At 49.3% G+C, this 24739-nt stretch overlaps 7 protein-coding genes across 7 annotated transcripts; 3 read left to right on the top strand and 4 right to left on the bottom strand.

Moving 5' to 3' along the window:
* Positions 1-341: 341 nt before the first annotated feature.
* LY89DRAFT_122246 (uncharacterized protein) lies at positions 342-1193 on the top strand. The gene is made up of 2 exons (XM_018205154.1): positions 342-1024; positions 1088-1193. The coding sequence occupies exon 1, from the start codon at positions 551-553 to the stop codon at positions 989-991; it is 441 nt and encodes a 146-aa protein (XP_018069133.1). The 5' UTR covers positions 342-550; the 3' UTR covers positions 992-1024; positions 1088-1193.
* Positions 1194-5891: 4698 nt separating this feature from the next.
* LY89DRAFT_686434 (oxysterol-binding protein-like protein) lies at positions 5892-8049 on the bottom strand. Its single transcript, XM_018215285.1, has 4 exons — positions 7771-8049; positions 7352-7598; positions 6614-7294; positions 5892-6549 (listed from the first exon to the last, which is right to left on the bottom strand). The coding sequence occupies exons 1-4, from the start codon at positions 7926-7928 to the stop codon at positions 6193-6195; spliced, it is 1443 nt and encodes a 480-aa protein (XP_018069132.1). The 5' UTR covers positions 7929-8049; the 3' UTR covers positions 5892-6192.
* Positions 8050-11923: 3874 nt separating this feature from the next.
* Positions 11924-12384, bottom strand: LY89DRAFT_122139 (uncharacterized protein). Its single transcript, XM_018205153.1, has one exon. It carries the CDS (start codon positions 12292-12294, stop codon positions 12058-12060), a length of 237 nt encoding a protein of 78 aa, XP_018069131.1. The 5' UTR covers positions 12295-12384; the 3' UTR covers positions 11924-12057.
* Positions 12385-14993: 2609 nt separating this feature from the next.
* LY89DRAFT_122110 (uncharacterized protein) lies at positions 14994-15622 on the top strand. The gene has a single exon (XM_018205151.1). It carries the CDS (start codon positions 15160-15162, stop codon positions 15505-15507), a length of 348 nt encoding a protein of 115 aa, XP_018069130.1. The 5' UTR covers positions 14994-15159; the 3' UTR covers positions 15508-15622.
* On the top strand, positions 15623-18464 carry LY89DRAFT_122111 (uncharacterized protein). Its single transcript, XM_018205152.1, has 3 exons — positions 15623-15750; positions 15886-16032; positions 16178-18464. Exons 1-3 carry the CDS (start codon positions 15737-15739, stop codon positions 18438-18440), a joined length of 2424 nt encoding a protein of 807 aa, XP_018069129.1. The 5' UTR covers positions 15623-15736; the 3' UTR covers positions 18441-18464.
* A 1354-nt stretch (positions 18465-19818) lies between these two features.
* Positions 19819-20181, bottom strand: LY89DRAFT_686428 (uncharacterized protein). The gene has a single exon (XM_018215284.1). The coding sequence runs from the start codon at positions 20172-20174 to the stop codon at positions 19857-19859; it is 318 nt and encodes a 105-aa protein (XP_018069128.1). The 5' UTR covers positions 20175-20181; the 3' UTR covers positions 19819-19856.
* A 1283-nt stretch (positions 20182-21464) lies between these two features.
* On the bottom strand, positions 21465-24096 carry LY89DRAFT_649295 (kinesin-domain-containing protein). The gene is made up of 4 exons (XM_018212050.1): positions 23963-24096; positions 23718-23912; positions 23023-23667; positions 21465-22947 (listed from the first exon to the last, which is right to left on the bottom strand). The coding sequence occupies exons 1-4, from the start codon at positions 23973-23975 to the stop codon at positions 21566-21568; spliced, it is 2235 nt and encodes a 744-aa protein (XP_018069127.1). The 5' UTR covers positions 23976-24096; the 3' UTR covers positions 21465-21565.
* Positions 24097-24739: the final 643 nt, after the last annotated feature.

The raw sequence follows: 24739 nt of genomic DNA, 5'->3' as shown, positions 1-24739 counted from the left end.
TCGTATCGTAAGGCACTTCTCTTCATATTATCAATTAACTGAAGGTACCTAGGTAGTTCCTTCCAGAGAGCGGCAGACGAGATCACTCTCCTTCCTGTTACGGTCATTTCGAGCTCATATTGCCAAGGCATTTGTTTCTCACGTGAGGTTGCTGTCGTTGTTACTTCCTCGCTTCTATTTTCTCCTAGCTTCAAATTAAGTCGTCCTCCTCCCAATTTCGTCCGACTTCATTGGAATCCTTCACAAGTCTAGGTACTTCAGCATGTCACACCAGCAGTATCAAAACCAAGCCCGAACCCGCCCTCGATTATGCGTACATATATTTCAGAGACTAGCACCGCGAAACGTGCGAATAACATAATTGAGCCCAGGACTCATCTTGAAGACATTCGATTAGAATTCTATCCGAGCACTCAGACTCAAAGCTCACTGCCTTGGGCGAAGTGTTGTGGCTTGCTGCACGATAACATAAGCACCTCAAGGACGATGCCACACAGCCTTGTTCGTTGCAGCCTTGCAACTTTCAACAACTTCTGTTATCTATCACACTATGGATATCGTATCGTCGGCTTCAGCTGTCGTTGGCATCATCTTCAGTTTGGCTAAGGTCATCAAAACTTGTAGTGATGTCCAGGGCCGCTACCAACACGCAGATTGCACCGTTAATGCTCTCAGACACGAGCTTGAGATATTACAGGCGGCGCTGCAAGAGTTGGCAAACCTTATGATGCATGACGCCTCTGCATTGTCTTCGAGATGGGACACGAGTGCGACTTTGCCGTTAACTTTCAAAGACGCCGTGCTTGGGTTCCAGAGGACGATCGCTAGCCTAGAGAAGGATTTTGAGCTTCTCAAGCCTACTGGGCCTACGCTGAAGAAGTCCGAGAAAATCAACCTCCTTTGGAACGATGATGGATTGAATAAATACAAAGATCAGATCAGAGGACAATCAAACGCTCTGAATTTATTGTTGCAGGTACTTCAGACGTAGGTCATATGATTTATTTTGCAATGGTCTACCTAGGTAGGTATCTGTTTCCGTACATTGCTGACAATCTTCCAGAGGAAGTATGTCTGATTTCAATAGAAAATTGCAGACTGTCGAAGAGGCCCTCGCCAAGTTGTCTTTTACCACACATACCTCGGTCTCGGTACAATCACCGAGTTCTCACGAGGAAGGTCATACACATATATTGGACCAACACGTCGACCTTATAGAGTTCGACCTTCTAGAGGAAACTCATCAGTGGCCAGCACTTAATGCCTCATCGCACCATCTTGAGACCCTAGAAAGATCATTCGTTTCTGGGACTTTCAACGATACAAAACTCATGTCAGGCTCTTTGACATCTTCCAAGAAAGCCGACCCAATTGAAGAACTGGATCTGCCTGTTGGGGTGGGCCAGCAGGACGCATTGGTATCGAAAAAGCAGATCTCCATTGTACCTTCCTCTACCCCGCCAGCTGCAGAGTGTTCCGCACCGCCACCTGAAAGGCTTGTATCTCGCGCTCCTGTTCTGGCTCTATCGACGGGACTTGTCGAAGATCAAACATTCAATGGACTTGCACAGATAATACATATCGTCATCAGAGGCGATGTGGGTCAGCTGACAACGCTTCTAGAAGCTGGTTGTGATATTGAAAGTCGCCATCCATCGAACGGAAGAACTTGCTTGACCCTAGCAGCACATTTAGGTCATGATACTGTTCTAAACATCCTCCTCCAGCATGGGGCTGATGTCAACGCTCAGGACAGAGATGGACGCACAGCATTGCATTATGCAGCATCGGACGGATCTGCCGAATCCGTAAAGCTCCTTCTGTCAGAAGGTGCTTTGACGGACACCTCAGACTTCATGAAAGAAAACTCTCTTCATCGAGCTTCTCGTTACGGCAGAGTGGAAATTTGCAAAATATTACTTTCAAAATCTCCCACGTGCCTGCAAAAAAGAGCGAGACACAAGCGGAATGCTCTTCATCTCGCAGCCATTTATTTCCAAGCTGATGTGATTGAGGCAATTTGCGATCACTTGCGAAACCATGCAACGACTCAACATTGGGACCCAAATTGCGAAGGTCAAAAAGCAGACAATGCTTGCCAATGTCCTGGATTTCATGGTATATTTGATGGCTTAGACTATTATGCTTCTACACCTCTTCAACTTGCAATTCGGTCTGGGTGCGTAAAGAGCACTACTGCATTACTTCGATACTCAGCCAGTGGTGTAAATGACCCGGGAATGACATACCTGGATCTGCGCAACAATACCGAGACTGATCTCAAGCTCGATCAGAAAGTGGCATGGGCACGGCCTATGCATTTAATCATCCAAAATGATCGGCCGGACCGCCTCAGTTCGTTGCAACAGCTTATCGATGCAGGTGGGGACGTGAACCTCGTAGATAGCTTTGGTCAAAGTCCATTGTTCTTGGCCATCCATTCTGAAATCAGGGATGTGACAGAGCTCCTCATTCGTCAGGGAGCAAATTTTGAAGTCGTTTTGTTCTCTGCATCCGAAGATATCTCTACTTGCCGAAGCCATACAGCTCATATCTCCCGATATATTGGACTGTCTGGACCTGTCGTCTCCTGTCAATGATCTCACTACATCCAGAGGAAAATATATTCTTAAGGAGGCAATAAGAAACGATCGATGGGACGTTGTTCGGAAACTTGTTGAGCGAACTTTGCAGCCTGCCTCCGTTGGCATGGCTCTGGATGAATTTAGGGCTATCACTTATGCCATATTGGCCAGAAAGGGCGCACCTTTCATCGAGTGGTTGATAAAATGTGGTGCCGACCCTTTAGCTCGTCATCATGGAGCCGACGGCTGGTGGGATATTCCTATTCACACTGCGGCATCACATGGAGATATAGAGATTTCGAAAGTCTTAATAGAGCATGGAACCGACTCATTATTATCCGAAGATAGTGGGGACGGTCTGCCTCTATTTAGAATAATGCTGAACTGTACTGATGTGGTTGTAGCAAGATGGTACTTTTCTACAACCTGGGCCTGCATCCGGGGTCCAGCTCTTGAACAAGCAAAAAAGAGGTCTCGACTGATCGCGCAATTATTGCCAGTGGCCTGTGATTCGGGTATCATGAGCAACATCGAACTCGCTGTCGAGTTTGGCATGGAGATTGGTTTTGTCCTCGACAAAGATCGCTTTATCTTGGACATTTGCTTGTCACAGGCAATCGAAAATGGCAGAAAAGAAGCCACAGAATATTTGTTAAGCATGTATAGCGATTTCGATGGTAGTCTCGGAGGTGGAGAGAATATTTCGGCCACTGCTTTGCCTTTCCATCTCGAAAGATCCAAAATAATCGTTCCAAATACAATCGAAGACTACGAAGAATGTATTAAGCTCGTCGAACGGGCAAAAGAACGAGCCATTAGCAATGCGACTGGTAAAATCAACACCGCTAAGGTTGTTGCAAACAAGAAGGAGAGGCCATGGGTTCGTAGGATTCGGTCTTGAGAGGTTTCAGGTAAGCCCGGTCTGATAACGCTTATGTCTCTTTTATACAACGATTTGCGTGCGATTCAGCCTATATTTTATAGGCGTACACCAGAATGTTTGGTTGCTTTTGGTTGTCATTAGGTTTCTTAGCAAATGTATACAGCGTATCTGTTCTACCATTTTACCAAAGCTTGCTATCTCTGCTATACATATTACAGGTTAATTATTTTCATTCTCATTGTATAGGCGAGAATATGCAAAGAAAGCAAAATCTGCATTTCAAGAGCTAAGAGAGCGAAAGGCGCTGACAGCGCGATTTGCGCCAAGAGCGCGCATTGCGCAACTTTCTGGTTTCCTCTGTTTTGTGTCAAACTTTTCGAACTGTGAAAGCTCGGCTTCAAACAAACTGGAGAGTGATCACCGACCCTTGGACTCGCTAGTCTTGGTTTTCGCTTCGCTATTCAATTCTTGGATATCCTTTCTTGTCAAACCTACTGAATGTTTGACCGTGTTTGGACTTTGATGAGACAGAACGGCAGGCCAATCACCTCCTCTCTATTATGCAAACCTTTACTTACATAGCAATAAGCAGTGATACACTACGAGTTAATGACTTCTAAGACGTGAAATGCTTTCCTCACAAGGTCGTTTAAAGAGGAAGTCTAAACTCAAAGCTTCTCTCCCCAATGAACAGCGAATTACCCCTCCGCAAAGTCTGAAAGACCAAGCACAGCATTCAACACTTGGATTACTTAAGATAGATATCAGCTCCCTTCACCAGTTGTTCGGTAAAGAAACTATAACCCATCAACTCCACCCCGTCGCGCAAATCGTCGAGTACTTCGGTGCCTTTAATCACCTCAGGCTTATCCAGCACTACAATTCCAATATCCAGATCATAGCACGCAATTCCCATGCCCACCGCGCCCTTAGCACCACCTCCATCTACCAACACCTTCGTCCCAGCCCACGAGAAATTCTCCACCAGATAGAAAACGTTCTCACCCAGCCTAGAGTTCGGGAAACGCACGTTCACCTCCACGTCCCAAGCTGCACCTACCTACCTACCTACCTACCTACGTAACCCAGCCTCAGCCTCGTCTCGGCAAACCCACAATATAGAACAAAATAAGCCAATTCCCTGCCATCCAATCCGGCCCCCTAGCATGACCGGGTTGGTGTCCCCTCCCCCGTAAAATCGCCATATCGCCTATCGCCTCCTCTAACCATGCCATTTCGACTTCGAACAATGCTTCGCGCTTGGGCGCCTGGGCACACAGAGATTTAGAAATCTCTGTGTGCCTAGGCGTTTTGCTTTTTTTTGTTGTTGATGATGGATGGGATTTTTGATATTGGCTGGCTGCTAGATAGATTTTGTGCTCCTCTGATCAAGAGTCGAGGTAGGAGTTACTCTCTCTCTTGAATAGCCATTCCTGGCAACTTAGCGCTAATACTGCATTCCCGGTACCCTAATGTCTATCTTTCCTCACTCAGGGTGAGGGAGGGGGAAAGCCTCGTTCCTCGTGCTCTCGCTTATGGAAAGGAGACGTGAGTGAGGGGAAAAAAAAAACTTCGTCTCCCTCTTCTCACTTCGCTTCCCCTGTTCTTCTCTCCTTCTCCAAAACATCACAACCACAACCTAAAGCCCCTCACTCAAATCAATAAATCCAAAGGTAGACCCTCCATTCTCGAAAAAAAAATTCGGTCCCGGACCCTCGGATTCTCGGCATCACCCTAGCTAGCTAGAGATCGAAACTAAGTCAGTCTAATCGCAACTATCAGCGAAATCTTTCGAAATGGCAACCTAGGTACCAACCAACTAGCTCGTCGGTAAACTATGGGACACATCACTCGAGCTATATTTTTTTTAAGGTAGCGAGGTTTTCTGTCTAAGAGTGGATGGGTCTTGGGTTGAATCTTTTTTTTGGCAGCTCTTGCTTCGATCAATGTTCGGGTATAGATATGGAGGGTTTGGTTTTTATTTTGCGACTTGAGGAGTCGTCAGTGATGCAGATGAAGATATACTAAGAGAACAATGACGTGGATTCTCTCACTTTTAGTTTGTGGATTTAGTTTGGTGCTATTCAACTAGTCACATACAGCTAGGTAGAAAATTCTTTTGTATGGTACATTCGTTTACGTGGTTGCTTAGCTAGGTTTTCACTGAATCGCAGATAGAGGCAAGTGTGTAATTGTAAGTCTTAGATTTCTATATGTGGAGAATTGCGGGCTAATTATTAAGCTCTCTATGAGGAGGTAGTGCGTTAAGGGGCTTAGAATTTGCCTAGTAAGATAGATCTTGCTATGTTTCGAATCAAGAGCTTCAACATTGGGAGTAGTAAATTACTTCATTGCTACGTGGACACTTGCAAAGTAATTCAACGAAGATAATAATAGCAAGTGTTGGTCGGGAACGAGAAGCATATACAAAAACCGTCTCATTCTCATCCAGATCTCATCTCATCTCATCTATCCTGACTGACTAAATATATACCAGAAGCCTCTCTCTCTCTCACACTTCTAAAGCCAACAAAACATAGTACCAGATAAACGCCACTGTAAATGAGTGAATGCAAATCAAACGGGGCTTATCGAAAGCACGCTCGTCTCTGTCTGTTCTGTTCTCTTCTATTCAAGCAGATTACCACCCACCCTTACCTATCTCCATGCATATATCTACCCATACCCACACACAAACTCCCCCTCGCCCCCAAGCACTAAGCACTAAGCACCCAACTCCTCATTCTCCCTCAACTCCCACCTCTCCTCCTGCAACCCCCTCAACACCTCCCTCCCATCATCCGTCAACTCCGGCTTCCCCAGCGGCGTCACGGCCCCGACGAAGAACCGCGGCTGCCACTCCCTGCCCGCATCCTCCCGCTCCTTCGCCTTCGAGCGCTGCCGCTCCTCGAGTTCCTGTTTCAGGGCCGTGGCGCGCGAGAATTGCCGGTTGGAGATCGCTTCCGTGACGCCGGACCAGAAACGGAGGGATTCGTTGGGGAGTTGGTTGGTTGTTGGGGGGAGCAGTTTCGGTGCTACGGTTAGGGGGGTGAGGTCTATTAGGAGGATTTGTGGGGCGTCCTTTTGGGGGTTTTTGTTAGTGGTGGGTTGGTTGGAGGAAAGGAAAGGGGAGAGGGAGACGTACGGGTTTGGGACCGAGAGAGAAGTAGAGTTTCTCTTTCCAGTTTCCTGAGACGCGGGCCAGGACGTCTTTGTCGGGTACGTCTCTTATCCTGGTCTTGTCGTCCTTTTCAGGGTCGTATTTGAAGATCACGCCTTCGACTTTGTTTTGCGTTTTCCCCAGCCAGCCTTCTTCGAGGTAGTGGAGGATGGTTTTTATCTTGGTCTTCGTGCAGGTTATGTAGCACTGATCGCCTACCGTTACGGAGAGACTTCCTCGTAACAGTCCGCCGAGGTGGGCTGCTGGGTGCGTGAGTTGGTATTGTTCATTGTCTCGCTTGGCGAGCGTGATGAAGATTCCGAGGTTGTGCTCGCCGGGGGTGACTTTGATGCTAGTTCCTGTGAACTTTGCGGAGAGCTGGTCGAAGCCTCGGGCTGTGAGACCTTTGTCTGGACAGTCGACGAAGAAAGCTGAAACGGGTGGATGGTGGGAAGTTTGTTCTGTGAGATAAGAGACTTTGACTTTCTTGCTTGGCTTCTCGGAGGAGAAGGCAGCCCCGTCTAGCCTGGGTATTGTTGCTGAAGAGGCATTGCGAGATGCTAATGGGGTCTTCTTTCCCTTTATCGAAGAAGCTGCACTTGAGGTCTGGGATTGCGATCTGATGGACGTTATCGAAGGAGCCGCATCCTCGACTTCCCAATTACACTAGCAAGTCAAAATCAGTACCTAGAGCAATATCTAACCTCTCTCTGGCAGCCTTACTCTAAAGAACTCCCCCAATGTAGAATTATATGGTTTGCAAGGCTTCCCCTTGACATATTTCAAATCCTTCGTAAACCAAAACCGTAGCACCTCCAGCATACGATCAAAAGCATCATCCGAATCGCCAATCGCTACAAACGTATTCGGCTGATCGAGATAATTCCAATACTCGAGATTCGGCGTAGGTTCGAGGAGTTGCGCCGGGAGCGAGAATCGAACGGACGCAATATCCGCCACGCCAATGAATCTGCGAATATTTATAGAAGATTAGCATTTTGGACCCAAAATCAAGTTCCACATCGTTTGGGCAAAAATTCTTGAAACGCTTCTCTAGCGCTTGGCCACCACCCACCACCCAGCGGTGTGTCTTCCTTCCAATTGCCTGCCCCGGGCACGCTGGGAGGAGGAGGAGAGCTTACTTGCGCAGGATACCCAAGAACATGCGCAGCTTCGAGGTGTCGTCAGGCGGTTTTTCCGACGCGGCGTGCGCATCTTTGGTGCTGATATCGGAGGTGGTGGACGAGGGGGCTGTCGAAGCGGGGGACGGTTCGTAGGAACCTGACGATGTAGATGCCATGATGTGAGGGGGAACTATTGCGATATGTGATAAGAACAAGAGGTAGACAAGGTGGCAGATGTGTGCTGTGCTGTGCTGTCTCTTCTGGTTCCCTGGAAAGAATGAAATGCGGTTGTACAGAATCCCACGGTGGGCGATAAAACGTCACCAGGCCCGATAACGATACGCGGCTTGGCTTGGCTTGAGCTTTTTGCGGCTCGATAGGTTATCGACGTATCTGCGATTTACTTCACGATAGATGGACGGATTTTGGTGGTGAAAAGTGCTCTCGTGAGAAGGAGTGGGATGCGAAGCTGCCGAGCATGATCATTCACTGTTTCTTTGGTGTTGAGGCACGAGTGAGGGTTGACTTGGAGGTCATTCACGACCTCTATTGTCCACTCGTGGTTGATTGATTGGATCTTGTCCGCCGAGTCAAGCCGCATCCTCGAGATTGAGTGAGTGCAGCCTCGTCTCTTTGTCACGTTGAAAGGGAAGATGAGGATAAAAGCAAAATATTTGAAGGCGTTATTAATAGATGTCACGTTATCTTGCTGCGTTCATATTTCTCTTTCTTTGTTGTCTGTGGTAGCCCGATAAGTGAGGAATGAGTTTCTCAGGGGAATAGCTTCAACCCTCAAGAAGCTCGGTAAATGTATCTCGCCCCTGAACATGACTCCGATACTCGGTACACTTTCACATAACCAGATTCGTCTCACCGCAAGAATAACATGATATATCACAAGTCTTTACATGTTACTATAGGCAGGGAGCAGCTTCTGATATCTTGACTTCATTGGAGGTCTCGTGCTCGCTATTGCTTTTCCAATGAATTGTTACTTGAAAGGTAAACGGATGTTCTCCATAACAAAGCCAGCTGAAATCATGGATAGAAACGGTCTTGCGGTCTTGTACACCCCACAGAAATATCGGGGAAGCTCCTCAGATGGCGCAGGGTCGTATTCAGGGTGGGCAAAAGAGCGGGGGGCATCGGCGTTGCTATGCATCGTTCTGCAATGCACTGCTCCCCCTATACGCACATCAATGTTGCAGAGCTGGCTCATCGTACGGTTCTTGCCTCATGGTGGGACAGGATACATGCTCGCCGGTGGCGAATATCAAGATCTGATGTCCCAAACCCAAAGAACGGGCCAACCACAAGAATAAAAATAAAAACAAGAATTAAAAACAAAAATAAAATAAAAAGTCAAACCAACTTCCGGATGCGATGATCGACGTCCGGTGAACTTTAACAAATTGAAAAGATGCAAGATATACACCATGTAACGTCTTCGTGAGACCCTGAATGGGGAGTGGAGTACGATTCGGTTGCCGGCAGGAGAAGAAAAGGACCCTTGTGGTCACATCGCCGCATCGCTTGGGCAATTGGACTCGACGCTTTGAATAGAATCAATGACGTCGTGTCAGACCCCGCCCTTTCGTGACCCTTCCGAAGGTTTAAATTTTTCTTTTCGAAGATCAACTTCTCAATTGAGGTTGCAGATCTAAGGGTCCAACCAGGCCCCCATTGTTAAAGATAGAAACATAATCTTCCGAAGTTAGCATCTTGGATATCGGAGTGGAGCCCAGCGCTCGTGTTCTTATTTTCTTTCCCCAAGATGAAGCACGATGAAGGTAAAGATTTACATTGGTTTTTTCGGGTCGTCGCAATTGATTCGGCTCCAGGGGATGATGGGGCGTGGCTATGGCTGTATCCTAGCGTCCCGTGGCGAACTTTTTGACAGCTCCGCGACCATGCCACCGAGTAGGTAAAATGGCCGAATGAGAAGGCAAATGTCTGATATTTGTGCCGGGTTTGCCTGAGCTTCCGTCGGAGGTACTTCGTCACCGGGGTCTCAGTTGTAAAAACAGGGGTCAGTTCTTTTGAGTAGACTTTACCTAAGGAAGTAACGATTCACCGATTTATCAGATCTTATTGGAGAATTTTCCCCTGCCATCGAAGAAGTCTCTCGAAGGCTTGGCACAACTGATACCCCGAGTACTAAAGTATTTCCTTAGCGGCATGTCAATAATGTCAGCCTCCCCCGTTGATAGCAGAAGGGGTTGATGCTCAAAGACTTCGGACACGAAGAGTGAAGTATGACGTAGCTGGCGAACCGCTTTTTTTCGATGCAGGGGCTGACGTGCGGTAGTTGTGAATCATGAGAAGTTTGTGCATGGGTGCGTGGTGTTAGAGCAGCAACTGTGGCTGGAGGATATGCGGATCTGGTGGCATGAAGAGGGGTTTTGCGACAAAAGCCATTCTGTCGCTGACAACCGACGGCCAGGAACAGATATACGAAGCGCGACATATAGGTCAGCGGTGTGAAGTGGCATGTTTCTGGGAGCAGGCAACTTTCAAAGTTCGTCCGTCAGAATCGCACTTGACAGCGCATGTATCTTTGCAATAATGATAAGGGTTTGGGCAAGTAGTAGTGAGCAGACTACTGTAGCGTAAAGAAATTGCGACACCGCGGAAACGATACGCCTCGAATTGGCGACCCTAGGGCCCTAGCACGGTGGAAAGGGTTCAGCCACCTCAGGCAACACGACGCTTCCAGAAGGATGAGGATGAGCATGCCTGCTTCCGTCAAGCCTCAGCGAAGTACGGTAGAGTAGTGAGAGTGACTTGTGTGAATGTTTCAGAGTGTGCGTTAGCTTCTTCCCCAGAATGCGCGGCATCAGCGGTGCTGAAGGTCTCTGTGAATCTAGACTCTTCACCAGCCCTTCGACTTGCCTGCGCATCGACTCTTCAACCTTCAACCTTTCTGCAGGTCCAAACTGCGACTGCGACTGCACTGCAGCAGGCTCAGGGTCGTGATGCCACGTCAAGACATTTACGATACCCGGCCCATGGGAACCTGGGAGAGGTGAAAGTCCTTCTCAATCAAATGACCACATTGCGGACGAATGAGATGCGGCATGAACAAAATAACGATGACGTCGGTGGAACGTATGCGATGGTTAATTCTCTCTCTCAGCGACAGAAGACGCACAATCCTTGTGTCAAGCCGAGGCCGCTGGAGACGCATATCAAAAACATACACAATCAATCAAATCAAATTACCAGGTCCGACCGAAGGAAAAGAACCTGTGAGCCATTCACTACATGTGTCGGAAACGGGGCGACACAAAACAAAGCATACGCAAAAGCCGCGTCCAGCCCTTCTTCCGAAGCCCACTACGTATTGCTGTCTCTGGCAAAAGTTAGGACCATTGATGCCCGGCGCCTCTGATGGCTGCAGTTTACGTGCGACTTGCGCGCGCATTCTGTCGGTCGGTGGAAGGCGCAGAAACAAGGGTCCCTCCGACAGTGAACATGATTCATGAGGGGAAATACCGTGGGAGAGGTAGATAGCGGTGAGGTCTGCGATTGAATGAAGAGCCAGGCTGAGTGGGAAAGAGACTGAAAGGAGGAGAGTAACGCCGAGGAACTTTTGCCGCAGGTTGCAAAGTGATTGTGACTTTTATGCCTTGCCAAAAAATAATATCCCAGAGCGGATATGACTGCTGGCTCTTCCAAAATTTCGTGGGGGTGCTTCTCACCTTGGAGAAATAAGGCGTGCCTGAGGCTGAGAAACAAGACCTTACCGAGCCGAACTTGTCGGCGTCAGATGTCTCAAGGCAAAGACACAACGTGCACTAAAAGAAACTTCCTGAAGATCCAGAATGTCATCGAGGGGAATGTGCCGTTCTTGTAGAATTTGATTTGCTCTGGGAACATCATCGTTCGCACCGTAAAAGCAGCCCCTGAACTAAGACACGGGAAGAGAGAGCTGCGCCACAGCATGTGTCAAGCCACGTCTTGAGCGCCACATCTAACGTTAAATTAGGAAGTAATCGGCCTCGGAAGAAATGGCTCATGGAGCATTGTCGTTTCATCTCGATCGCGGAGGCCCAGATCGTCTATGGGCCATGCCTGTGCCTAAGCCTGAGCCTGAGCCTGAGCTCGAAATTGCGCATCTAGCCGAGGGAAAAGCATCGCATTGTGAACTTGCATCGAATTTGCGATCTCCATGTCATGTTTGAAGAGAACGGGGGCTCAACCACACCCATCGGCGAGAACACCTCCACCGCGAGACAATCTCATATGTGTGTGAAAGACCCCTCAAATTTACCCATTTTGCACCATGGTACGAGTAATGCAATGCTACGTCGGAGACTTCTCAGGGAAACAGAAACATAATCCCAAACGTCCAAGTGCCGAAGGATTGAGTTGTTTTAGAGGCTGATCAGAAGGTTTAGTTCTCACCAGTCTGTGTCTTAAGGGAGAAGATGTGGCTGTGCTTCCCGCAGGGAAGGATGATGTGGACGAACTCGTGGAACTCAAGAGTCTCAAGCGCTTGTCAAAGCTCAACGTCTGATGGCGTAAAAAGCTAGCCAGCATTGGCAGATGAACGTGGCATCCAGCGGTTGACTTGCCACAGAGCTCTCATCTTACACGCATCGAGATCATGGACACGCTGGGCCAATGGAAGCCCGAATGAGCCGTCAGATGATTATGCTCTAATGTACGTTTATGCGGTCTGTGATGGTGCCTCGGGGACGGCGCTTTAGCGGTCCGTAAATCATCGAAGACTGGACGAAACAGACGCTGGCTGGCGCCCATGAGCTCGACGTGTAATCTGCGATCCCAGCAGATTCATCGTCTTCTCGGCCTCTTCTCCATCATCGTTCTTCTCGTCCAGATCTAAGATATTGAAATTCAGAAGTCGTCCCCAGGAAACCTTAATATTATGATCTAGCCGTTGGATATACCTCCAGAAGCGGCTCTGTGACATGAAAGAGGCATCCGGCCCGAGAGTATATTGAAAGGGGACCTCGCATTGCATCGAGATGGTCCCAATACAGAAAGGAAACGCCGATTTCATATCGGAATATATTAGTTCGAGAAGGCTTCTCATGCAGGGTACGCAGGGGCACACAATGACAGCTTTGGGGGAGTCCTTGGAGCTTTGCAGCCCTATCAACCCGAAAAGAGTAACTAGAGAAACACTTTCATGCAGTCTCTAGGTACTTCGTAATCTCGCCGTTGCTAGACCATTACAGAGTCGGGAGTGACTTGGGAAGACTAGGTTCCATGTTCGACTTTCATTCGCCGAGAGATAAGAAAGAAATACACGCTGGAGGGACTAATTGGGAAAGGAAGACACTAGTATACCATGCGTAGGGTGTGCCGCTGCGAGATCCTTGGCGGCCGTGCCATATTACACTTCAATGAACCTCATCTCCGAGTGAAGTCATCAACAATCCTCAGTCTGATCTGACCGATTGATTATGAAGAAAGTAGTCGAAACGAAGATGTTTGAGTCCGAGGTCGAGGTGGACGTTGGCTCTGGTTGACGATCACTGTGGCTAGAAACAAGGTAGCGAATCAGTAGAACCACTTGGTCGCACCGCCGAGGTGTCAAACTGAAGACCAACTGTTTTTGGAGCGCTTCAAAGTTCGGTATCTTCGAGGTGCGTTGTGGCTGTGTGGCTGTGTCGATATCGACGGGCCCAGATGGCGATCGTTACCGTGAACTGACGACGACAGCTGAGAGCAGACCACAATCACTGCTCGAGATCTCCCCATCTTCATATTGTGCACCCATCAGCAAGAGCGAGTGGCCTCTGAACGTCTCCCTTCGCCGTCGCACCGGAAGGGTCACAGACAGAGCACCGCGAGAGGCCGCAGGAAGGCGGACGGGTGGTGGTCGCTTAGCATGATGAGGGTGTCGCACGAAATAAAATGACAGGGACATGGGCGGGCAGCGTGGGTATATTGGGTAAAACGAAAGATGGGAGACCGAAAAATGGCATCGTTCTTCTCATCCGGGTTGTCCAATGCGATTTCCGCACAGGACGTGCTACAGCTTTCGGAGAGTAATGCTCCAGTGACCAGAGAGCAGCCCACACTGGCAGAAGCAACTCCCCCGCATCCATGTCTCGGGGCCAGGAGGTGAGGGCGTGATGAGTGGATGCCGCGACGTGATGCTGATGCACCGCACAGCGCGTCGATGATGGGGAGATGATGGGGATGGATGATTCTTTCTCTTCTCTCTGTTCGCTCCAGGTGCTGCGACGTTCCGTCGTGCCAGTGGGTGTGCGCAATCGCAGCGCGGCGCGGCGGTTCCAGCGACGATGGTTCCAGGGCCTTCGGTCGGCTTGATGATGGATGGATGGATGGATGCTAGGTAGGTAGACGTTGGATACGGTTGGAATTACAGCGCTATTCGGAACACAGCGTCGCCCCTATGGCGTGGTCGATCGTGGGCGATGGGATGGTTGGGTTGGGTCCTCGAGTGAGCTCTGTCTGTCTTCCTCGTTCTTCCCTGGCCTTCAGGCCTTCTCTCACTTTGATTTGACTCTGCTACTGTACTTCCTTCCTTCCTCCTTCCCCTTTCCCCTAAGCCGGATCGGGTGTCTCAAGCGAACGGCATCGCGCTGGACCGCAATTCTCTCGTCGCCCATACTCGCCACTGACTTCTCGATGATCACCTCCCCATGCGCTGTGGCTGTGGCTGAGGACGTGCTGGTGCTTTAGCGCGTCTCGTAGCCCCGGACGCTATCGACGCTGCTTTGTTCCAGGGTCCAGGGAGGGGAGGCCGCCTCTTCTTCGCAGGACAGGCCCCGGCCCCACTGCTGCTGCTTCCAGCGATCCAATGCCCGGCGCGATGTGTAGACCTGGTCGACCACTTCTTACCTACCTACCTACCTACCTACCCTTTGGATCTGGCTCCGTCACCATCTCAAGCAACAAACCACCGTTGTACTACTGCTGTACCTCCCCCGTCGGTTTGCTCTCTCTCTTGCGCTCTTGTCTCCGGCTCTGCTTAACCCTCAATCATGCCATGCCATCCCAGCAATCAATCACACTACCGTCCCTCCGTTCCGACTAAACCACTTCTTCCTCTATGCCTCTGCCTCTTTTCCCTGAACCATTCCCCTTTCAAGCTAGTCTCGTCCCTACGTGCTCCGCTGCGACAGTAGTCAGAGGGCCCTGACCAGGCTACTTTCCCACCCTAAGCAATAATCGCAATCCGTACCGGACAGTACAGCAGCCCCAACCCAGCAGCCGTGCGTCGACAGTACAGTACTGTACGCTCTTCCCTCATCCCGACGACGCCTACAGTACCTACAGTACCCTACCTTGCGTGCCCTTTGCTCTACAGTATTAATGCTCCCTGCGTGGGGACGGAGCGAGGTGTACGGACGGTACCAGTGACGGTACAACCGAAAGTAATCCATCCATCCCACCCCATGCCATCCCATGCCATCCCATGCCATCCCATACCATACCCATTTCCCTTCCACTTCCACGTCGGCCTCCACTTGCATAGTGTGGGCTTTGGATCTGCCTTTGTTTCTTGCTTCTGCTGCTGCTGCTGCTGTTGCTGCTGCTCCTCCTTCTGTCTCCTCCCCTTCAACCCTCCTCGTCTACACCCTGGTCAACTCGCGTCTTAACCCCCCCCTCCCATGTCAAGTACTTCTTCTGGAGCTCGATTGTGGAACTTTCCGTCATTCCACTAGCCCATTCATCCAGCACTTTTCATATAACATCAGCCTCCTCGCCGCTGTTGCGCCCGTGCCTACTTGGATGAAAAGACTCTTGACTTGACCTGACCTGACCTGGCCACCACCACGGGACCATCACGCTCGCTACTACTTCCACTTCAGACACATTCGACGACGACCATCTTGCACACCTCTTGTGGTGACCCATCTGACGCTGCCCCCATATCGACGACGTTGGCTGGCGCCCCATACGAAATACCATCTTCGCAAAAATATATCCCCGGTGGAATGCATGAGGAACTCTAGACAGTCCTCAGCCACCATATCTCCAGATGTTTCGAAATCGGTAAGTTGCTGAAATTCGCTCCAGTAGACGAAAAGACCCCGCGCCCACGAAGTCTCACGCATCGAAGCGCACTGCTCTGCACACCCTCACTGCGCTCGCTGGAAACTGGGCATGGCTGACAATTATTGTGTGTAGGACATCCTCGCAAAAGCCTGGCGATGAGTTCATCGCCAACTTTCGCCAGACCTTCCCAGAAGTAGCTGTCGCGACCTCTTCGGCCGGCTCAAATTCTGGGAATACCACGCTGGAGGGAGCCATCGCGGGTGGCCCACATCCTGACAGGTACGTGCTTTCCCCTCTTCATTAGGCGATCCCTCTTGCGCACTTCTATTTTGACTTCGCGAGGAAATGTACCGACAAGAAGTTCGTTTGGGAGCTCGGCGTTGCGACTATCTCTGCAAAACGGTTGCTAACCTTCTCTACTTAGACATCACAGCGCGGGCCACGAAGATTTGAAAGATCTTGACCCAACACCCAGGGCACAACATGAACCATGGCGTTTTACTCCCTCACTCCTCGATCCCAACTCCTTCGCTTTCTCAGCTTTCGCCAACCAGCCGCCAGGCTACTATACTCCCACCCCTGGAGGCACGAACACCTTATATCATAATCAAGCTGGCGACCTTCACACACCAGGTATGGGCCTGGGAATGGGCTTGGGAACACCTTTGTCGCTGCCCAACTCAGCAGAAGGCATACACACCCATACTATGATGGATATGTCTGCGTACAGCCACCATATGCCTCCTCATTTCCAAAATTACAACCCATTTAGCGGCCAACAGCACCATCCGCAGCATGAGCATCAACAACACCAACAGCAGACATCTTTTGCCCCATCTTCTTTCGTCCACCAAGACACTGGATATGAAACTATGGAACAGGATGGATCTCCTATGGACGACGATAGACATATGGGACCCATGGACTCGAACATCCAGCATCATTCTCCTATGATGAGTTTTCAGCCCCAGCATTACAACATGGCAGCTGCAATGCCCCCATCAGCTGAAAAGTTCCGGTTTCATGTGACTCTGAATGCTCCTACCGCGATGATCAAGCATTCTGAGGAGATTCCAGTCACTTATCTGAACAAGGGCCAAGCTTATTCCGTTTCTATTATTGACACTGCGACAACTATGCCTCTGGTCCCAGGAACTCGATATAGGACGTTTGTTCGCATATCTTTTGAAGATGAGCAACAGCGACAAAGGCCTGCAACTTGCTGGCAGCTGTGGAAGGAAGGCCGAGGAACCAACGAGGCACATCAACGCGGTGGCAAGCTCCAAGCAGTTGAGTATGTGGAAGCAAATCAGCCTGCTGAGAGCGACGACAAGCGCACTCGAGTAGAACTCGACACAGCGTCTTTCGATGGATTTTCTGTCATCTGGACTCCAGGAGTGAATGGTGCGCCCGAATGCAACATCGCAGTTCGGTTCAACTTCCTCTCAACCGACTTCAGTCATTCAAAAGGTGTGAAAGGAATACCGGTACGACTCTGCGCCAAGACCGAAACCCTATCTACTGGATCGCCTCGCTCAAGCCCTGAATTCTCGGAAGTTGCGTACTGTAAAGTCAAACTTTTCAGAGATCACGGCGCGGAGCGCAAACTTTCAAACGATGTCGCTCATGTTAAGAAAACCATCGACAAGCTCAAGCAACAAATTGCTCAGGCCGAAACGGGAATGAAAGACTTTGGCAAACGAAAGAGAACTGGATCGACCACAGTCAAACCTCAACCGAGTCAACGACCCGGAAAGGTTCAAAAACACAAGAGAACATGGTCTATGTCTTCTCAATCGTCCGCCGGAGGCCGACCACCTATCGAAGAAGACCTTCATTTCAAGTTGCAAACAATGCAAGATATGTTTACAAGCACAAGACCTGTGAGCATTCTCTACCTTCGTGGCTCCGAACAGGACGATCCCGATCTTCACCCAGTCGCTCTTGTGGGAGAACCATTGGATCTTACAAAGGTGGATTCAAGAGGCAGTGCCATGTGGCAGCAGAGAACGAGCGATAGAAGTTCAACAGCAGGCACGTCTTCACTGGTGTCACCATCTCCGAGTTCGATCTCCTTGCAATCACAGGCTTTGGCTGGGTCTGCGCCTAACCAACCTGGTCAATGGGGCGAATACCAGCCTCTGGCGCCTGCAGATGTACAATCGTCAAACCCTCAGCAGTTGGCAAGCCCGCCTGATCAAATCACAAAAGTTCCGAAGACGGATGAAGCAGGCAATCTCAGTGGGTGGATCGAAGCTCTCGGTGTGGATTCTTCCTACAAACCACCAGTGCTCGATCGACCCATCAAACCTGTGGCGAGTTTCTACATTCTTCACAGGAACCCCAACCAGCCAGATAAGCCTGAATACTACAGGGCTGTATATATCATGCAACGGACGCTTCGGGACTTTACCAACGCCATCGCCTCGAAATGGAGCCTAGAACCCACGAAAATACTCCGAACACTCCATGTCCTCGATCGAGGTCTCCAAGTCGAGGTGGATGACGATGTCATCCGTGAAATGGCCGAAGGCCAAGACATCATCATGGAGATCGCCGATGTTCGAAGCTCCCAAGTCAAGCGCGAATGGGAAATGTCAATCGATGTTGCTGTGGACAGCGACAACGCCAGTGGTACCCAAAATGTCGTCCAAACCGAAGGATACGAACTTCGCCTAATGTTTTAATATGTCCTCTTCTACGACACACTTTATTTTTTCTTCCTCCTTCTAATTTATACCCAAGACCCTTTGTTATGGTCATGTAATTGTTCTGGAATCACCATGTATTGCCTAAAGGATGGGCGGGGCTGATTGGCGTCACGTTGCTTTCTAAGATACCAGTTCCACTCTTTGGAACACTTTGTCCACAACAACCGTTCCTTCAGTTCATTTTAGAGGTTATGCATGGAGAGGCGAAGATACATAATGTTTACGCCGAGATGCCGGATTTATGGGATGTGTTTTGTCTTTTCAAACTTTTATTTCGGGGCCTCCCCACCCACTATTTCTCGAACATATTTTGCTGGCTTCTTGTCGGCTGTCATTCCTTTCAAGCTCAACTTATTGAAAGAGCGACGTATACACTTTATTTTTATTTTTGTTGGACCTGGCTGCTGAGAGCTCATTACATATGGCGTCACGAAGTAACATGATGGATTTTTTTTATCTTTGGTGGTGGAAATTGTAGTTGAGAGCTACGAGAGGGATGGATGGATGGAATGATGGACGGCGTATATTGATTGGCATCATCAGACTGCTAAGTCGGGAATCTTGAAGGGGTTCGCCTGGACAATATACAAAAATTGCTACAATATTTCGCATATACACAAACACAAATTCGTTCTCAATCTTATCATAATGTGCCATTTTCCCTCATTCATCCTTTCACTACCCACTTCCTTTCACTACTCATTCATTCACTCTATCACTGCCCCCACCCAACCATACATCTAGTCCCCACCCCGCCAAAGAACCGTTTTCCATCACTCTATCTAACGCCAACACGTGCGAAACCCCAACCTCCTCACCACCAAAGCACAACGATGACAAACGGCTCTTTGCTCACTACTCACCACCGACCACCATTCTCCAATCTCTCAGCTCGTCATGGATACATTCGTGCATCGTGCAGTTCTAGACCCTTCGTACATACACCTCGCTTAAGGGTCCAGGCTTCCAATCCCATTTGACTTTTAAGGGTACATAGAAAAGGGGGAACGATCAGCGCCGGATAACGGCCCAGCCACAGCGTGGCTCTCTCGCTCGCTCTCTCATTGGGAGTGGCGAGTTGGCTGTCGTAATTCGTTAGCTAGCTGGCTAGTTAGGTTAGGTTGGGTTAGGAAGGTCCCCTCTTTTCCGAGGTGGTGGATGAGTGGTGCCGTTGAGCCACGGCTAGTTGGTTTAGCTAGGCAGTTGCAGTTAAGCTAGAAGAGATGGGTTGGGGTTAAAATAGTTAAGTTCGTCACGAGTTTCTGTTTTCGTTTGTTTGTTTGTTTGGGTTTTTTGTTAGTGAAGAGGAAATTGGTGTGGGGATCGTGTGCGTGTTTTTTTTGTTACGAGAGAGCTATGTCTCGCTACAGCAAGCGCTGCTGCCTTTTTGTTCTACAGCGTATTCATTTTTCCGGCCGATGCTTCAAGAGAGAGAGAGAGAGAGAGAGATCGTACTCGATCGATAGGTGGGAGATAAGATGCAGGATAGGAGAGGGTAGGTGTGAACACGGGGACGGTACCACGGGACCAACACACAGCTGTCAGGAACAGACGGGTTGATCCCTTTCCAGCTGCACATGGATGGCATGCCGTTGCGGGCTCTGATTCGTGAGAGGGCACGACGTACGTGCCTGCCAGCACATCGCATTGCAGAGTTGCAGTGCATCCGCTGCCGACCCCGCTGCTGCTGCTGCTGCTGCTGCTGCTCATGTGAGGCTGGTGGGAAGGGAGGGGAGGGGAGGGGAGGGGAGGGGACGGGGGGCTGGACTACTGCTGCAGTCGTTGAAGCAGCGAGACATCCACATTGGAGCTTCCACGTGCGAGATGTGGCGGTGAAAGACGAGAGACGGTGCTCTGGGAGACGCCGGGCTGGCGAGACTGGGCCATGGTCGATCATCCTGCTGTACCATTGAGTCAGAAATAGGTTGGGATAGGGATTGGATGGACTTGCAGCCACACATGAGAGAGGAGCCACAACAGTCCCTCTTGCAGCCAGAGATCGTCGACACCGATAACGAGTGACACAGCGGATTTTTCTCTTTGGGAATTGGGATTTTCCATGTGGGTTGGATCTACAAGCGATGATGGAAGAGGACGGTACAGGGGAGCGGGGGATCGACAACCCATATCCAAAACCACATTGGATGGGGTCACCAGGCTATTTCTGTTCATCAACTCATGACTGAGGTAGCAACGATCGTGATTCCCGTCGAGACACGAGCAGTTTCGTTGGATTCGGGTTAAGTGTTCGGACTACCCGTCAGCCATGAGCCATTTTCTCGACCGCAACCTTGCGTTTGAAGAAAGCTTGTCTGTCCATCTAGAGTGGATTACTGGTAGCTGAAAGGGACGGACATGAACAAACGGGCTGAACGTTAGATGTGGCTTGAACGTCACTGTGAAATGATGGACTGTCGATCTCATGGGCTGGAACGAACTAAGTAGCATCACGTGATTGAAAAGGGGCGAATTTAGTCGGGGAGGGGAAGTGATCATCGGCCCAGCCCAAATTTTGACGGCTGGCGTCGATGAGGTGCAGGAAGGGAAGCGATAGGATGGATAAGTGGATGGTTTGGTACTCGTGGCTTGTGATGCTGTGGTGTACCTGAGGCCAAATATAGAAAATACGGCATTTGCTTCTTCCTCACTTGATCGAATCGATGCCTTAGTGACGAGGAGATCTGCTAAAAGTATGATGTATCAGTGATACTCATGCTTGCGTACATATATTGATTGCGGCGGAGTACATGAAAGCTGAGGTAGATTGAGCCAGGCTTCATAGGACCGGGTGGCGAGAATTGTTTGAGTGGACTACCACCGCGTAGCCAAGCATCATAACAGTTTCATCGGAATATGTCACGGACCGTATGGAAGAATCGAATATCCGTATCTGGAGAGAGTAAAGGGACAACTTTGTCCGAGGCATTCAGCCTGTGTAATGGCCACAGACTTTCATCGGATCGAGCTTCAGACTCGGACGTGTGGACGAAAGAATCAATGCTATGGTCAAATGATGATCTACATGTATACTCCAAACTCCCTCAGTGTAAGGTATACCCAACAACCATGACTCCAAACAATGCAACGCCATAATCCCATATTCATACAAGCAATGCAGATATTCCTTTGTACGCCTTCTCCACAGTGGCCTTTCCCAAACCAGGAACAGCCTCCAATTGCTGAAGGGTCTTAATATTGCCGCCTTCATCCTCGTTCCGAAGCTCCAAGAATTCGACCAGGTCGTTTGCCTTCTTTTTGCCTACGCCCTTGAGACCCGTAATCATTGCAACGTTCCGTGAATTGACAATATCCAACAGCTGTCTCGTCTTAGGTGTCATTGGTCTTGGAGCATCACCCTCGGCCTCGTCTGCAAAGATACGCAGTGCCGATTTTGCGGACTTGGACTTGGGTTTCTTAGACTTAGACGTCTTGTAGGAGAAACTATCGTCTTCATCGTATTCATCTGCTTGGATGATCGCCGAGCCGTTGAAGTCTGCATCCGACTGAGCACTGGTTCTGACCTTGCGGACTTTCGCAAGCGGTCTTTGTTCGAGCTCTTCTATGATATTCTCGAGAGAATCCACAGGTGATGGAAGTTGAGCAATGGGTGCTGTAGCCAGTGTTCTCTTCACCACCGTCTCCGAAGGAATAGACACCTTCAATGTGCCCTCTCTTTTCGCAGCAATCTTTGCCTTCAGGACATCGATCTTCTTTTGCAGTCTCTCCTGACCTGGAAAATATGGAACTGCCAATTCGTACATCTTCAGTGCAGACACATCTTCTCCGCGTTCTTTATGTTGCTTTGCCATCAGCAAGAAACGAAGTCCTTCAGCTCTGGTATCATCCTCAGCTTCACCACTCTCAATGCGCTTTTCTAGAGCTTCGAGGCGTCTTTGAACTGCTTCGCTGATCTCGTTAGAGGCACTGGGTGCTGGCTGCTCCAGAGCACGGTTCGCAAGTGCTTCCTGTACCTTTCGCTCAATCAACTCCTCGATCTTTGATGAAGACATCTCCGTTGAAGATCTCACTCCTGTCAGATTATGTCTTGCCATCTTAGCTGGTCTAGTATTGCCTGCAGAATCCGATGTTCTCTTGCTGGTGGAATTTGCCCTTCGAACTGGCTGTGTGGATGATCTCGAAACCGAAGGTTTGCTCTTGTCAGTATATACGGAGAACGCCTTAGCTGGCTTGTCTCCCTTCTGAGCCCCGGCATTGACATGGGTGTTGTGCGCATTCGCCAATGGCCTCAATGGTTGACGTTGGATGGATTGTCCTGTGAGAGGAGCGGTTTTTCTGGGCGGCTGGGTGAAAACCACCTCATTTTCGATTTCTCGGACCTCAATTCGCTTCGCTCTTGAACTCACGTTAAGACTGGAAAGTGTGTCGAGGTGATATGATCTAAGCGGAGCCAGATTGAGGATCATGATAGTAATGCCATTGTTTTGACCAAGGCTAAGGATTCTCGTCATTTTGCTTTCTCGGTCTGATTACAGTCAGTAATTATCCCGTCAGATCTTTGACAATAATCAGGTGCCCAATTCACCATGGAGATACTTACATGGTATTCTCTTGTCTCCACGTCCAATAGCATCGATGCAAGAACTAAGCACAAACAAACTCTTATTGATGCTGGCTGACTCGACCAAGCGCTCCTTGTTATTATCTGTACGTCGATTATCCTCGGAACCAGCTAGATCAATCGCTGATGCTGTACTGATCAATTGCTCGTCTCCATTGGTTTGGGTAACTTTGACCATAAGAATAGCATGACTTCGACTGCTTTGCGCATTGAGCTTCGTTCCAGCTGTGCTTCTGTTGTTGTTTGCTTCGATGTATAGAGCTTCAAAGTCCTTCAAGTCATTGCAAGCCCTCTCTGACAAGCCAACAACCACGGTCTTTCCAGCGTTCTCCCGTAATGGTAGACCTGCTAACGATCGTTGCTCGGGCGGTTCGAAGAGGTCGTAAACTTTGTCGTTATAGATTTCGTAATAGGACATCGTCACATTGACAGTTGTTTCTCCTCCCGAATCTTTGCTCACTTTCTTCCCACGTCGGTATATATTGCTGAGCATTCGCGGAATAATTCCTCTGTCGAAAAGCTTCATGCCTCCCCGCATGGTATGTGTCTTCCCGGTTCCCGTAACGCCGTATGCAAAAATCATAACATCCAGGCCGGCGAAAAGTGATTTTATATGCGGCGCAACTATAAGGCATTAGGGAAACTCCCGACCTAGCCTCATGGGATGTAGATACCTTCGTTGGTGAAAAGCTCCTCTTGTGTGGTCTCCATGTCATAAACGCCATTGAAAGTAAAGCTAAATTCCTCCTCTTCTTTCTTTGGATTTGGTATGCGAACGATATTGAGCTTCCCATCCGGTCCATTTTCTGCGCGTACAATCGTATCCTTATCGAGCTCCTTGTCCAATAGAGGCCGAATTCGTGCCACCACTAAAGGATAAGTTAGCTAGAAGTATCTCGAGGTTGGGAGCGCGACCTACCTCTGACAGACATGATGGGCCAATTGAGGGTAGTAAATAATGAAAAGGAACCAAAGAAACACAAACTCCAAGTTCCTAACTTCGCAAGAGTCACTTGCACCCTGCCTGACTTGCTTTTGGTTTTTCGTTGTCGCGATGTGTAAAGATTTGGACCGAAGTCACTTTGGCGGCGGTGTTGATGCAAGCAAGGTTTGCTGGCTGGGCAACGAGTGCACGTGATCCCCGATACTTGACTTGATTGAGATAGCTTCCTTCTATCTGCTTGAACACCAAACCAAATCGCACACATGCTAAGTTCTTGAATTCAATCTTCATACGAGTGTGAGTTTCTTTATGAGAAGTCTCGGATATTGTTTTCCCAAAGAACGGTTATCAATGAGGACGTCAATGATTATAGTTTATCCGCATAGATCAAGAGCCTATCCAAGTACAATTCCTACTTGCGGTCTCGATCATTTGCCGGGTGGATTGCTTCTTCATACTCTCTCTGGTCAGGTCCACAACTTCATACTGCCCAGTCAGTAAGCGTGTGGCTATCACGTGAATGATCTGCCACGAGATGAGCTCCCTTTTTCGGCTCTACGATCTTCCCGTCTTACAGTCCTCACTCAAATGCGAGCGCACTTAGCACATACGAAGCCATCGCCCAGTATCACCCACGATCGGCGCCCGACGATAGACTTCTGACATGCACGAGATCAACACCGCCTCCACAGCCATGGGTCAAACAACCTTTGACATCTCAATCACGAAAAACCCTCAGTATGAAAGCCAAGC

Source organism: Mollisia scopiformis, assembly GCF_001500285.1.
Source record: "Mollisia scopiformis unplaced genomic scaffold LY89scaffold_16, whole genome shotgun sequence".
Lineage (NCBI taxonomy): Eukaryota > Fungi > Ascomycota > Leotiomycetes > Helotiales > Mollisiaceae > Mollisia > Mollisia scopiformis.
Note: the sequence above shows the minus strand (reverse complement) of the source record. Positions and strands in the feature narration are given on the sequence as shown.

What these genes read in the sequence shown, in the direction of transcription:
- LY89DRAFT_122246 (XM_018205154.1), top strand. Translation starts at nt 551, where the DNA reads ATGGATATCGTATCGTCGGCTTCAGCTGTCGTTGGCATCATCTTCAGT.
- LY89DRAFT_686434 (XM_018215285.1), bottom strand. Translation starts at nt 7,928, where the DNA reads ATGGCATCTACATCGTCAGGTTCCTACGAACCGTCCCCCGCTTCGACA. An exon ending in TTCTTGGGTATCCTGCGCAA is followed by an intron (nt 7,599 to 7,770) that starts GTAAGCTCTCCT and finishes AAATATTCGCAG; the next exon opens with ATTCATTGGCGTGGCGGATA. An exon ending in CATTGGGGGAGTTCTTTAGA is followed by an intron (nt 7,295 to 7,351) that starts GTAAGGCTGCCA and finishes TTGACTTGCTAG; the next exon opens with TGTAATTGGGAAGTCGAGGA.
- LY89DRAFT_122139 (XM_018205153.1), bottom strand. Translation starts at nt 12,294, where the DNA reads ATGCTGGCTAGCTTTTTACGCCATCAGACGTTGAGCTTTGACAAGCGC.
- LY89DRAFT_122110 (XM_018205151.1), top strand. Translation starts at nt 15,160, where the DNA reads ATGCCATCCCATGCCATCCCATACCATACCCATTTCCCTTCCACTTCC.
- LY89DRAFT_122111 (XM_018205152.1), top strand. An exon ending in GGTGGCCCACATCCTGACAG is followed by an intron (nt 16,033 to 16,177) that starts GTACGTGCTTTC and finishes TTCTCTACTTAG; the next exon opens with ACATCACAGCGCGGGCCACG.
- LY89DRAFT_686428 (XM_018215284.1), bottom strand. Translation starts at nt 20,174, where the DNA reads ATGAGCAGCAGCAGCAGCAGCAGCAGCAGCGGGGTCGGCAGCGGATGC.
- LY89DRAFT_649295 (XM_018212050.1), bottom strand. An exon ending in GGAGCTTTTCACCAACGAAG is followed by an intron (nt 23,668 to 23,717) that starts GTATCTACATCC and finishes AATGCCTTATAG; the next exon opens with TTGCGCCGCATATAAAATCA. An exon ending in TGGAGACAAGAGAATACCAT is followed by an intron (nt 22,948 to 23,022) that starts GTAAGTATCTCC and finishes GACTGTAATCAG; the next exon opens with ACCGAGAAAGCAAAATGACG.